Below are 14,168 nucleotides of genomic sequence, written 5' to 3' on the forward strand. Positions count from 1 at the left end.
TCAGTGTTGCTTCCGATCCAGCAAGGGAACTATGCCTGCAGTTGTCTCTTTACACATAGAAAATGGACTAGGAACCTTTGAGCTGAAGTGAGAAAAGCTCTGGGACAATGCATTAGCGCTTCTTGATTTTGGGGGTAAGTTGGCTTGCTCTAGAACCAGGACCTGAGGCTCAGGAGGATAGTCTCTCATGCAACCAATTCGTGGCCCTGCATCAGTTTTCCATTTATTGGATAATTGTTTAGCCAACTGATATGACTTTTGTTATAAGAGTCCCGCACGGTTTAAGTGCAAGCTTAATGATATGTATATAAGCTCTTGTATATACTTGCAAATTTGAATCCTCTCCATTTTACTATGATATGGAGATAGTCTATTTACCTTATTGAATCTGCTTCTTCTTCATCACCTGGGCTTTTCTGTTGCATAGAAAGAGCGTAGTACATTAGTAAATCAAAATCTGAAATCAACTTAGGCAAACAAAGTCCCTGAGTGCAATGACAAAGCAGGAGGTTTTTGGCTAGATTAAAAAATGCACGTCTTGCATGCTCTACCTTTACATTAGTGAGATCTACGTTGCGTTCCTTAAGGAACGACAAGAATTTCTGAAAATTTTCTACTGTCGGTTGATAATGCCCACTGTGAGGCCAAACTGCCTATTTGAATTGACAGAAATCATATTAGTACATCGGAAAAAAAAAAAAAAAAAAAAATTCACAAGAAGATAAAGAAACCAATTAATCAAGCCATGCAGTTCTAAAACTCCCCATATTTTTTCTTTTATACATACCTTCACGATGCCATCTTCCACTTCTAATCTTCCAGCACACAATATGGCTCCACCTGCCAAGAAACTTGAATGTTGAAATGTGCCCTTGTTCTTCAGCCCAACGTACAAGGTCTTTAACGTACTAAGGACAAAGATCCACTTCGCATTTTCAGGTCCTCCTGCTGTATGAAGGAATTCACCACTATGGTTGAAGATAAGTTTCCCATCTTGAACCACAACTTCATAAGCCTTCCTTTCAGCCTGCAATGCATGATGATTGAACTTCAAATTAAGTATGGTGTTTGTTCCATGATGCATGCATGCATGATTGCTTTTTATCTAAATACAAACTCTACTTCCTAGCTGGGGAGCATAAAGCAGGGACATGAGACTCACCGGACCAAGATATCTGATGCATTGCAGCTGAAGCTTCGATCTAGAACATCTCTCATGATTGACCTCTTTTCCTTCTCCTACGTCGAGCCTGTTATTTTTTGAAGTTCAGATGTCAAGCATATTAAAAGTCAATATGTAGGATTTGGTTTTGGTCCAAAGTAATCCTACCAGTAGAAGAAGGGTTGTTTACTCTCACAGTGGAGCCATTTCACATAATAAAATTGAAGATTATGGCCATAGCGATGGTGAGGATCAATCTGTTAAGGAGAGAATAACAAGATTGACAACAGGCCACAAATAAAAACTATTGTTTGGTTTCAAGATAATGCTTTAAGCATGCATATGCATGGGACTTACTGCCTCAAGCCAATGTGGTGAAGCAAGTTCCTTAGCATTTCCAACCTTAGATATGCCTTTTCCCAACTGCCAAAACAAAAGGGAAAAAAAAAAAAAAAAATCAGCAATGGGGAACCATTTATAACTGAGCAATATTATTTAACTATGCACCAAATTGATCAAAACTTTACCCTAGCGGCTCTAGTTGTTGCCCTTGACCAGCGTGAAAGGGCTGACTCGGGTTTCTCGATGTTAAAGAATGAAATAGAGCTTCGCTTCAGCTCTGCAAACTCTAGTAGCTTCCACCTATAAAGTGCAATTGCATGAAGCTTATTGTATTATACAAAGAATGGACACAACACCATTTCATTTAGTTTTAGTTTTAGTTTTAGTTTAGTTTTTAGATAAAATAAAATTTCAAGACATCCAGTTCATGATACTTGTTCTTTATTATTAGATAAAATACCAATTAGTTTTTGGTATTAGTGAAATTTGAATTCCAAAACTCTTATTTAAGGGCAAGAGACCTTATCAGTTGAGATAACTGTATCTCACTTTCATTTAAAAAAAAGAAAAAAAGAATTCCACTTTCATTCGGTCTTAGTTAACATTTGAATCGAGATGAATTTAAACGCGACTATAGGCTGCCCTGTAGTTGCGTTTTCCAAATGAGTCTAAAGCCTTCTATATGGGTTTTGGCTATAGCCTTGTTTATAAAAATGCAGCTATAGACAATTTTTTCCCTTTTTTTTCCTTGCTAAATCACAAATTCCTGCCCAAATTGTGTGAAGAAATACAAAAGAAGTTCCCAATAGATACTTAAAATTTTGAAGTTCATTGCCAAAATTTCGCAAGTTCCCAACAAAAAATATATTAGTTTTAATACTAATAGGGTATGGTGAAGAAATTCTTGATAATACTAATAATTAAGAAAAATCTAATCGACATGGCTTAATATATGTAATACAAAATTCTAGATTATTTTGTAAAATTCGATTATAAAATAATTTAAACTAAGCACTTTGAAATTACAATTATAAATTAAAAACTTCCTAATATAGTGTACTACTTTCATTTTGATTAGATCATTTTGTAAAATTCCTAAAAATTAGAGACGGACCTAGGTGGGGGCCTGAGCCCAAAAAAAAAAAAATTTAGTATGTCAAATTTTCAACAAAAAAAAAAAAAGGGGGCTTGGGCCCCCGTTGGTTTTTAGCTCGGGTCTCCTTAGTTTTTAGCTCAGCCCCCTCACCTTATCCGTCCCTATCCCAGCCGGCCAGCCTAGAGGCAAGAGCCCATGAAAACCTTTAAAAAAATTGAAAAAAAGAAAAAAAAGAAAACCCAACAATCAGTCACTCTAAAACCAAACGGAAATATACACCCACGCGAAGGAAAAAAAAAGAAAAAAGAGCAGAAAAGAAAGGGAGAGGTGAGAGACTAAGAGAATACGCCACTAGTAAAAATAATAATACTAATAATTAAGAAAAACGCCCATTTAGAATATTTGATAATTTTGGGGGGGAAAAAAGAATATTTGATAATTTTGGAAATTTTGATCTCAAAGTGTTGTTTTTATATATTTATTTCAAGAAACTAAGGAATTTGACTTATTATTATCGACTTTTGGATTATATTTTGGGAAATTTTGTTTGTTTCCACTAGAATTAAGCTCTTAAATTCAAATTTAAGCTGACATTTCTATTGAAAAAGTTTTAATAAGTGATTGAATCTTTTCTCAAATAAGTTGGATCATTAATATCAAGAGATTTCCTTTTAAGATGTTTAGGTCTTAAATATTGTGGAGATTTTGTCAAATTTCTACATTGGAAAATGAAACTTAGAGGGAAATCTATAATAGGAATTATTTTTTAAAATTTATAATAGGAAATAAAAATGTTCAAAAGACGATTTTTTTTTTTTGTTTGAGAATTCTATATTAGAAAATATATCATTAAACTCACCAAAGGTGTAAAAACTCAAGAAATGATTAAAATATATATGAGATAGGTTCAAGTTACATTGGGTGTAATTCTTGTAAAGTTACACATTTTTTACACCCTAGATTTCTAAAAGATCTAACAGTTAAAAAAATATCATTAAATGCTATTACTTTCCACCTCATTCCTAATTAATACCAATAATTTTTTCTCTCTCCTTATTTAATGTTTTATTATTTTTCACTTGATTAAAGGCACATGCCATTTTCAATAACCTAGAAACTATACTAATCTACTTCAGAGCCAATACACAACAGCCAAAGCTTTTTGTTGGGATGATTCTTATTCTTATTTTTGCCGAAGCACTAACTCTCTATGGTCTCATTGTTGGCATCATCCTTTCTTCCCGAGCTGGTCAGTCCAGAGCTGACTGAAACTAAGAGAGCACATTCTTCTGGGTGGTTGTAGTTGTGGTTGTGTGGTTTATTACTATTAATTGGAAGTGTTTTTTTACTAGATATTCTTGTGGCTGTGGGTGAGTGCAATTGTTCTACCAATATATGTTTTAGGAAGTTGCCTCGCTATGGTGATAGGATATAGAATTAGAAATTAGTTTCTACTCTTAAATTTTAATAAAGTCTTTTCTCATCTTTGTGATTCGGCATTGTGAGGATTTAAATATAAAGTTAGTTGTGTAGAATTATTGTATTAGCATTTTTGGAAGGATTTGTCCTCGTGCCTTTGTTATCTTTATAAAATAAAAAAATAAAAAACCATGACTCATTTGAAAAGTGAGTTGTTGAAAATGTCAAGTGCCCTTTAATCAAGTGAAAAACAATAAATAAGAACAGAGACAAAAGTGTAAAGCAATAACATTTAATGATGTCTTTTTTAACCGTTAGATCTTTTAAAAATTTACGGTGTAAAAAAGGTGTAACTTTATAAGAGTTACACTAGGTATAATTTGAATCCATATATATCAAGATCGGGCGGGTTGGGTTAAAACCGATTCCGACCCAAAATCGAAAAATCTGGAGAGCGTGCAAGACCCGAAACGCAAGCTCATGATCAATATTACACATACTTGCAGGAAACTACCCTAACGTATGCAAGCTCAAGAAATGCAAGCAGTATAAGCTCCAATCTCTAGGAAAGCAAATGTTAATGGCGGAGAAGGGGAAAATGATAAAGAGTATAGCTTTGAGTTCTGGCGAGAAACTACGTATTTTAGCTTCAAGAAGGGAGTAAAAGCCAAAACTCATACTGGGTGAAATTTATATTTTGGCTGAAATTATCCAAAATTGACTGAAATGACTAAAACACCTAAACTATACTGAAATTTTATTTGAGGTGGAACTGATGATATTATCGTTATGGATTGCATACCGGTATGAGAAATTTTGTAAAACCCATAAATATAAGTAGAAGTGTAGTATAAAAGGACACATACAAAAACAATTAGAGTTCAAATACTCCACTCCTATTATTGTAACTATTAAATTATAAAAAATACATACTTATTAGATTAGTTCATGTGTATTTTCAACTTCAAGTTACTATAAACAAGTCTCGAAATTATTAGTGCACAATAATACTACGTTTTTTTTTTTCTATAATGTAGATTAGTAACATCTTAATTCCTATAGAAGATAGTTTTCAAAAAAAAAAAAAAAATCCTATAGAAGATAGATAAAACAATAGGTAATGTCATATTAAATTTTTTCTTCTTTGTCATACTTTCTTTGTAGCCAAAAGGCCCAAAACACCTGCAATTTCTCTATGATCTTCCATCAACCAAACAAACTCTTCTACAAAGTCACAATTAAAAAAAAAAAAAAAAAAACCAATCAACTCACTGGACCAAACGAAACAACCCACATAAAGATAAACCACAAATAAAAAAAATCAAATCACTTAGCACCCTAAACTAAACAAGTACTTTCTTCCAAAAAAAAAAAAAAAAACAATTACTCACCAATTTTCCATGCCAAAGGTTCGTTACTTCCCTATATGCTTTGCTCCAAGAACAAGTGAGTGAGGTTTAGAATTTATTTATTTATTTTTGACGGTAAAACGATAGCTAGGTTTAGAATTAGATGTTAAGTTTTTAAGACATTTATGTAGTTTTGAAAGAGGGAAGGGTCCATCATATTTGGAAATCGTTATATTTAAAGGAAAAAATAAGTGAGCGAGGTTTAGATTTTATTATTATTATTATTATTATTATTATTATTATTATTATTATTATTATTATTTTGACGGTAAAACGATAAGTGAGCTAGGTTTAGAATTAGATGTACAATTGTTCAGCTTTTAAGAGATTTATGTAATTTTGAAAGAGGGAAGGGTCCATAAAATTGGAAATGCTTATATTTAAAGGAAAAAAAATATATGATATATATATATATATATATATGTATGTATTTGATGAAAGATATTTTTATTTATTAAACTAGTTGTTAACCTGTGCTATGTACGAAAACTACCTATTTGTGAGATAGACTACAATATAATTTTATAAAATCTTAAATTGATTAAAAAATTACACCATTGAATGATTTGTTCTTGTATGATTTCAATTTGTATTATAATTTGATGAAGAAGCTATTACTTGAACGTGTAATGACTTACAAAAAAATTTGTCAAACAGTTTCAAATATTGCAAAAAAATAACTCAAAAATTTAGATATTAAAACTTCTGAAAGATAAAAAAATATTAAAGAATCAGATGATTCATTATTTAGAAATTATTGAAACAAAACAAAATATATATAACTAAAAAATAAAGAAATATAAGAGAAATATGGGTTACATTCAAAAGAATAATCCATGACTTTAACTATAGGAATCAAAAGATTCAGAGCCCTACAAATTATAGATAAAATATATATAACTGACTACACAAATTCAGATGTTAAAATTTCCAAAATGCCAAAAAAGATATATAATTAAAGAATAAGTTATTGAAACAATTAAAAAAATATATGACTATTCAAAAGATAAATATAAGAAAAAGAAAAAAGTACATGAACCCATAAAATAATAAATTTTAAATTTTTACAGGTTTAAACTTTAAACTAACCTTATCAGCATGTGACCCATGCTAAAAAATGATGAGTAGGAGCCCATGTTGAAATAATTAAAGTTGTATCTCCTCTTAATATATCGTATATAAGCTTTTTGTCCAATAAATTAACATACTTTCATATCGTGAGGTGAAATAAAAACATATACAGTAGTAGCAACCTTAAATTTTAATTATTGCAAACTTTTTTATCTTGTAAAAAACGGCTAAAAAGAGTTTGGTGGTTCACGTACAAAAAGTACTTTTAAAAAATACATGAAAAACCATAATTTTTTTTTTTTTAACAAAGTAGAGGAAACGAAAATATCAGAAGAAGAGCTGATACATCTACTTGGCTTTAAAAAAAATATTGGGGTTTACATTGCTTTTATAGTGTTCATGATTAACCTCGAAAATTTAAAGATAAATTATCAACATTTGAGTTTGAGTTTAAGTTGAACTTGTTAAAGAAATATAGTTTCACTCCTTGTTTAATTTGAACTAAACAAAAATAATTTTGTTTTAAAAAAATGATAATGGTGAGTTTGAGTTTAAGTTGGAATTGTTAGAGAGATAGAGTTTCATTTCTTGTTAAGTTTGGACTAAACAAAAATAATGTTATTTAAAAAAAAAATGATAATGATGTGGCGAGTTCTGAAGAGGTCAATAAGAAGTCAAAGGCTTCGGTTTATATATATATAAATATATATATATATATATATATATATATATATATATATATATAATTTATTGGTAAACTAAGAAATCTAACTCCAACTCGTCCATAGGAGGTGTCCAGAGCAGAATGGACATCCTGCATAGGAAGGTCGTCCATTGAGGACGTCCCGCATAGGAAGGTCGTCCATAGAGGACGTCTCGCATAGGAAGGTCGTCCGTGGAAGGACAACCGTCCATAGGGACGAGATACTTTCGCCGGGAAGATTCACGGACGACCCCTTAACCCTTAGGGAATTCTCAAGTATGGATTAGCCTACAAGAGCTGGAGATGAAAGCACACATTATTATCCCAAGGCATGAGTAAGATCTAGGTTCATTGCTACAGCTCCTTATCGAATACTTAACTTCCAATGACAATTATATAAGAAAATATATAACTCCTATAGCGGTTATGGAAATTATCCTTGGACCCTCTGAACTCCTCAAATACAGGGGAAGTTACAAATCTAATAACCGTTTCCAGGGTGCATTATATAAACTCCCATTCAGACCAGATAAAGGTACGTTTTTAACACTTCCTAAAAAGTTGGAACTTCAGAACTTAAGAGAAAAACTAACTTTGGCATTGGAGGGTTTTTGGCTGGTCCACCCCGGCCACCTTTAATCACTTGTTCTTTCTTTTTCAGGCCCTCAAAACAGTCGCTAGCCCTTTGAAACCCGAAGCATCTAGTCTACTGATTTTCTTTGCATCATTATTATTAATTAATGAGTTCATAACGTATTCTATCAAATAGATATTTTTTTTGAAAAAAAAATCATAACATTTCATTTATAATTGGGGTAATTACACATAACTCACCTGTGATTTGGGTGAAAATCAGTTTATCTACTCATGGTTTGAAAAGTATCACTTAATCCACCTGTGGTATGTTTCTGTCAATCTCCGTAACCCACCTCAAGCCCAGCCGTTACAAAAACACCTCTTAACCCTTAAACCACAACATAACGCGAATCAAAACACCCAAAACTCAAAATTTTTTTGAGAGAGAGACCTCTGGTGAGATCAACATGTTCTTCGTGGTTTTTATATCTCCTTTTCAGCCTGTCTCAGCCCAGTGGTTTCATCTCGTTTCTGGCTCTCGATAAGTGGTTACAAATTTTCTCGCCATTAATGGGTTGTGGCTCTCCATTTGGTGGTTTTGTGTCACCATTTGTGGGTTTTTTTGGTTTTTGCATTTGGGTTTGCTTTATTTTTTTTGCAGAAATCATGGTGGCCAGTGGTTATTGGTGGATTTGGTTATGGGTTCATAATAGAGAGAAAAGAAAGATAGAGGTTTTGGGTTTTAGAGAATTTGGTTATGGGTTCACAATCTCAATCTCACCACAGCTATATCAAACACCTGACTTCTCTAAATTCTTCTCTAAATCATCCTTGTATGTTGGTAAGTTTTTTCTTTCTTTTCTTTTTTTTTTCTTTTTTTTTTTTGAGGTTTAACACATACCCATTATTCAATTTTCTCTCTTTGTTTGGTTTCCAAGAAAATAAAAAGGAAAAAAAATATTGGGTATTGTAGTTTGTGCTGTTTGAGCTTTATACTGCTGTGTAAAGGTTAAAACTTTTGATTTGTTTTCGATTAGAAAGGAGAAAGAAATTCTGGGTTTTGTGATTTATGTTGTTAAGGTTCTTGTAAAGATGAGAGACTTACTGAAAGTTGAGCCAAATGGGTGTTTAAGACTAAGATTGAAGATTTTGATTTCTTTTATAGTTATATGGTTGCTGAGAAAATTTGAGAGAACTTGGGAATGTGAAAAAAAAAAAAATTAGGTTTAATGATTTATGTTACCTAAATTTAGAAGCTTGCCTCTATTATGCTAGAGTTAATATAAGAATTTTTTTTTTTTTTTTTGCGTAAAATTTATTTTCTACTTCTGTTTGGTTGCTAAGAAAACTGGGTACGTTCTTCATGTTCAAGATTTATGTGAATTGAGAGAGAAACCAATACCACTTTTTGATCTTGTTTCTCTTGCATTTTTGTGCTTTTTTTTTTTTGGAGGAGAGACATAAAATTTAAGCAAAAATATCCATTTACCCCTGATTTTAATAGAGGTGAGTTACGGAAAACAAACGGAACATACCACAGGTGGGTTAAGTGATACTTTTCAAACCATGAGTAGGCAAAGTGATTTTCACCCAAACCACAAGGTGGGTTTAGTATAATTACTCCAAAATTTAATGGTCTAGATTCTATCACATTAGCATTCCACTAATTGGATTGAGATTTGGTGCAATAATTAGGGCTATTTCTCCATACAATAGGAAATCAATAGTTGAGATTACAAGTTGCAAAAGTCACTTTTAATATCAACCCTTGAATAAATTTCTTTTTAATCCTCAACTTTTTACCATTTCACTTTTACACTTAATTTTTTCACCTCTCTCTCACACTTCATGGTTAATTGCACGACACAATAGCATCTCAATTCCCCCAATAACAATATTTTCAAAATAATAAAAGCAAATAAAACTAGATTTGTTTTCCAATTCCCCCCCCCCCCCCCCACCTCTTTCTTGATAACATCTCCATCTTCTTTTTTCTCTTTTCTATGTTTGTCTTTTTTGAGTGTTTTGACCCTTCACTGTCGAAAAGGTCTAGGATTACAAATTTTTTCGCAACTTCTTGTTACAACTGTGACGTGACAAAGTGTCATTAGTGAAGAAAAAATAGTGGGTCCATGTGCAAGTGATGGTTAACCACTCACAAAGTTGCCACATTAGAGTTATGGCAAAAAGATTGTAAAATAGTTTGTGGTCCTAAACTACTTCTAGTTCTAGCTACTAGACTTCTAGTTGGCGACTTAGGCTACGTTTGTTTCGGCTGAAAATGGATTTGGGAAAATATTTTACACCCTACCGTGTGTTTGGTTGTGCATGGAAAATTTGGTCAAACGAAAAATCTTAAACCTTGATCGTAAAATAAGCCCTTTGACCCGGAAAATCATTTACACATCTCTTTTACCTTCAAATGATTTCCGGACTCAGACATCTGAAGAGAGAGAGAGAAAGAGTAAGAAGGGAGAGTAGAGAGAGTGAGCTAGAAGCACACACAACCCCAAATCGCACCACCGCCCCAACCCCAAATTGCACCAGTCTCGTCGCACCTCAGCATTGCCAAGATCACACCCCAGATCGCATCGCCAAGATCGCGCCGCCACCGCCGCCCTCTAGATCAAACTCTCGTTGTCTCAATCTCGACGCCCCACATGCAAACGCCGGTCCAAGGTCCCCCCTCACGCCGGCGAAGCCTATCTCACCTCCAACATCTTCGATCCATCGCTCCCATGTCGCCGGCGAAAAACTTCTCTCAAACCCACCCTCTACAATACCCGATCTACCCAAGACCGATCTCGTTGACCCGATCTCCATCTCTTTCCCGATCTATCTCTCTTTCCCTCAATCTCTCACTCTCTCTTCCTCCCTCTCTCTCAGTTTGACCGAGTTCAGCTTGTGAATGAATGGAGCTAATGGATTTTTGTTTTGTTAATTGTATATACTGAAATTTTCTATTATAAAATTTGTTTGGAAGTTGAGAAAATGATTTAGAAAATGTGAGAAACTAGTAGAAAATAGCATTTTTAGAATGCAACCAAACATCTGAAAACAATTTTTAAAACAATTTTCATAATGCAGCCACACATTTATATTTTCACTTGAAAATATTTTACACTCGGAAAATATTTTACATTCAATCAAAGGCAGCCTTAGCGTAAACGGTGTGAAACCTACTAAAGACTGACCACACTTCTAGACTAATTTTTAAAAAAATTTAGTCAATATTATTAACAAAATAAATAAACAATTGTAAATTAATATAAATGTCAAACACAATCTAATATAATGTAAATTGTAATATTTTGGCCAATATTATTAACAAAATAAATAAAAATTATAAATTAGTATAATTGTCAAACACAATCTAATATAATGTAAATTGTAATATTTTGTCAATCTAAAAAGTGTTCAAAATATATAAAATAGGTTCACTTTCCTTGATTACTCTGAAAAATATAGAATTCAACATTTTTTTTTCCTACTCTTATGAGTATTTAAAATTTGGGTTTCGTAAAAAAAACCAAGAGATGGAAGAGAAAAAAAAGATAGTTATGGTTTTAGTGCCTTACAATAGCATTAAATAGTTATTATTTTTATTATTATTATTATGTGTAAAATATGGGACCCACTAGTTATAATGACATGAGACTTGAAAAAAATTGCAATAATTCTAGAGTCACAAAAAAATACAAAATATTTTACTAATTGCTAAGGTGACTAGTTGTTAATGGTAAATAAATAATAATAATTAAATGGTGGGTCAAAATAAGAACCACTAAAAATTTATGAACCCTTTCCTAAAAAAATAGAAGTGCTATGTCAACAACATGTTCATAATATTTTCACAAAAAATCTTAGATAATAAGTTATTAATGGTTTTAATTTGAACTCACCACTAAAATTACTTTTTTGCCTACTAGTAACAGCCAATAACAACCTACAATTTAAGATTTGTTACGAAAATATTATGGATATAGCATTTCTAAAAAAAAATTGCAAAATACTATTTTGGTCCCTATATTTTACCAAAAGTTTGTTTTTTGTTCATAAACTTTAAAAAGTTCTTTTTTCATCCCTAAATTTTGTAAATAGTTTTTTATTTTTTCAATAGTTCAAGGACAAAAATAGATATAAAAAAAAAAACTTTTTCAATAGTTTAAGGATGAAAAAAAATATCTTTTTTAAAGTTTAAGGACAAAAATAAAACATTTTCAATAATTTAGGAATGAAAGATGAACTTTTTAATAGTCTAGGGACGAAAAATGAACTTCTTAAAGTTTAGAGATGAAAAAAAAAAACTCTTCGTAAAGTTTAAGGATCAAAATAATTTTTTACCAAAAAAAAAAAAAAAAAATTTAACAACTATGATGTTAAAATTGCTGTGTCTATTGTAACTAAAATGGGATGAGCTGACGTGATTTTCAATGGAAAAAGTGAAAACAAAAGTTTTTTTTAAAATGTTATTTAGAAATCCCACCGATATTACTTTAACTAATAAACAATGTTACACCAATTAAAAACTTGTTATTGAATTCACATTTTAGAGATCCCACCAATGGATTACATATTTTATATAATATTAGTATTATGCCAGTGAGATGCACGGTTTAATCAAGAATCATGTGTAAACTAAAGGAAATAAGAAAACATTTTCTAATTTAAGTAAAATAAAATAAAAAAAATAATAAAATAGATAGAATAATTTACCATCAAATTTATATCGAGATATGCTTAATAATAAGCTAAAATAAGATTGTTCTTTAAATCAAAATTGAGGGATGGAAGCAACATATCACCATTAGAACTCATGTCATAAAAGTGTAATTCATATATGATATACAAAATAATAGAAAATCATGTATAACCATATTAAGTACTTGCAAGGTTCTAGGTAGAAGAAGAGAAGAATAGAGGAAAAAAACTCATCTTTTATGCACATACTCATCTTTTATGTATTATTTTAAACTATAAAAACTTAAACTTAAACAACTGGTTGATGAAATAATTATTGATTTTATATTATCTTAAAATTTTACAAACATGAAAAATATTCATTAATAGTGTAATTTAACGTTGGATTTGTAACTTAAACCAACACACACATTCAAGGGCGGAGGGAGGGGGCAGGTCCCCCCCCCCCCGCGGGCGAATTTCCAAAATTTTTCATTGCCAATATAGTACATAAATCATTATGCCCTCCCAGACAAAAGAAGACACTAGGCGTAGTTGTGCACAAAAAGCAGATTCCACTGCTATAGGAAATCATGTGGGAGACCCACCTAATAATGATTTAAAAAAAGAAGAAGAAGAAGAAGATTCTACAGCAAAATGAAATAGGAATCACACAAGTCATCCTACTGCCATAAGGAAATAGAAAATCATGTGGGAATGGGACCCACCTAATAATGATTAAAAAAAAATCCTACGGCAAAACGAAATAGGAAAGATATATTCAAGACTATTGAGTTTAAACAAATCATGAAACGGTTTCAAAATATGAAAAATTGTCAAGGACAATTAAGTAAATTAAGCTAGGTGTGAAAAGACAAATTAAAGTTTAGATTTTATGTTAGATTCTATATGACAATTATATTAGCATTTACTTGTTTATTTATTTTGTTATTGATATTTATTAATTTTTTTAGATTAGTTTTTTACTTTTAATCTTGCCCCCCGACCTAAATTTCTAGCTCCGCCATTGCACACATTTCAAACTATAAAGACCAACTATATTGTTTTCCCTAAATTCAGTCAAAACACAATTGTTTCGTACGAGGAAAGCTTATCACCGTTTACATGGTATTTGGTATTGTAAAAAACTATAACAACCAACAATATATATTGTTTTCCCTATATTCAGTCACAACACAATTGTTTCGTAAGTGGAAAGCTTATCATCATTTAGTAATGTTCTCAGACCCGGACCGGATCGACTAGTCCAATCGGGTTAATTGTGAATCGGTCATGAAACCAGTTTTTTAAATGTAAGAATCGGTCATTTTAATAATTTGAGAGAATCTCTTGAACCGGGGTTCAACCCGAAAAACCAGCCGAACTATGAGCCGGTTCAACCGGGTCAAAGAGTTGACTAAAATTTTAAAGATAGAAAATAGGGAGCTGTGGAGTGTAGAACTTGAGACCTCCGGCCACATTCAAAGAGTTGACTTAAATTTTAAAAATAGAAAATAGGGAGTTGTGGTGTGTAGAACTTGTGGCCGGAACTGGTACTATGACCACCAATGCACCACTTGGGATCCTTGTAAACAAATATGAAGTATTATTATATTTATTATAAACAAATGTGATTTATAATTTTTCAACTTAATTTTACTACCTCTCTTCAATTTATTAATTATTTCTAAATTTGTTTTCTTTGATAAA

At 31.6% G+C, this 14,168-nt stretch overlaps 1 protein-coding gene across 1 annotated transcript in view; it reads right to left on the reverse strand.

The window, feature by feature from the left end:
• LOC142608932 (IQ domain-containing protein IQM1-like) overlaps positions 1-14,168 on the reverse strand; it is a 25,184-nt gene continuing 11,016 nt past the window's right edge. Inside the window, exons 2-8 of the mRNA XM_075780587.1 lie at positions 1,690-1,804; positions 1,520-1,585; positions 1,331-1,419; positions 1,163-1,250; positions 788-1,027; positions 407-653; positions 1-206 (exon numbers count right to left, since the gene is read on the reverse strand). Coding sequence (XP_075636702.1) covers positions 1-206; positions 407-653; positions 788-1,027; positions 1,163-1,250; positions 1,331-1,419; positions 1,520-1,585; positions 1,690-1,804 — 1,051 coding nt within the window. The remainder of the gene's footprint in view (positions 207-406; positions 654-787; positions 1,028-1,162; positions 1,251-1,330; positions 1,420-1,519; positions 1,586-1,689; positions 1,805-14,168) is intronic.

The sequence above is a fragment of the Castanea sativa genome, chromosome 9, assembly GCF_040712315.1.
Source record: "Castanea sativa cultivar Marrone di Chiusa Pesio chromosome 9, ASM4071231v1".
Lineage (NCBI taxonomy): Eukaryota > Viridiplantae > Streptophyta > Magnoliopsida > Fagales > Fagaceae > Castanea > Castanea sativa.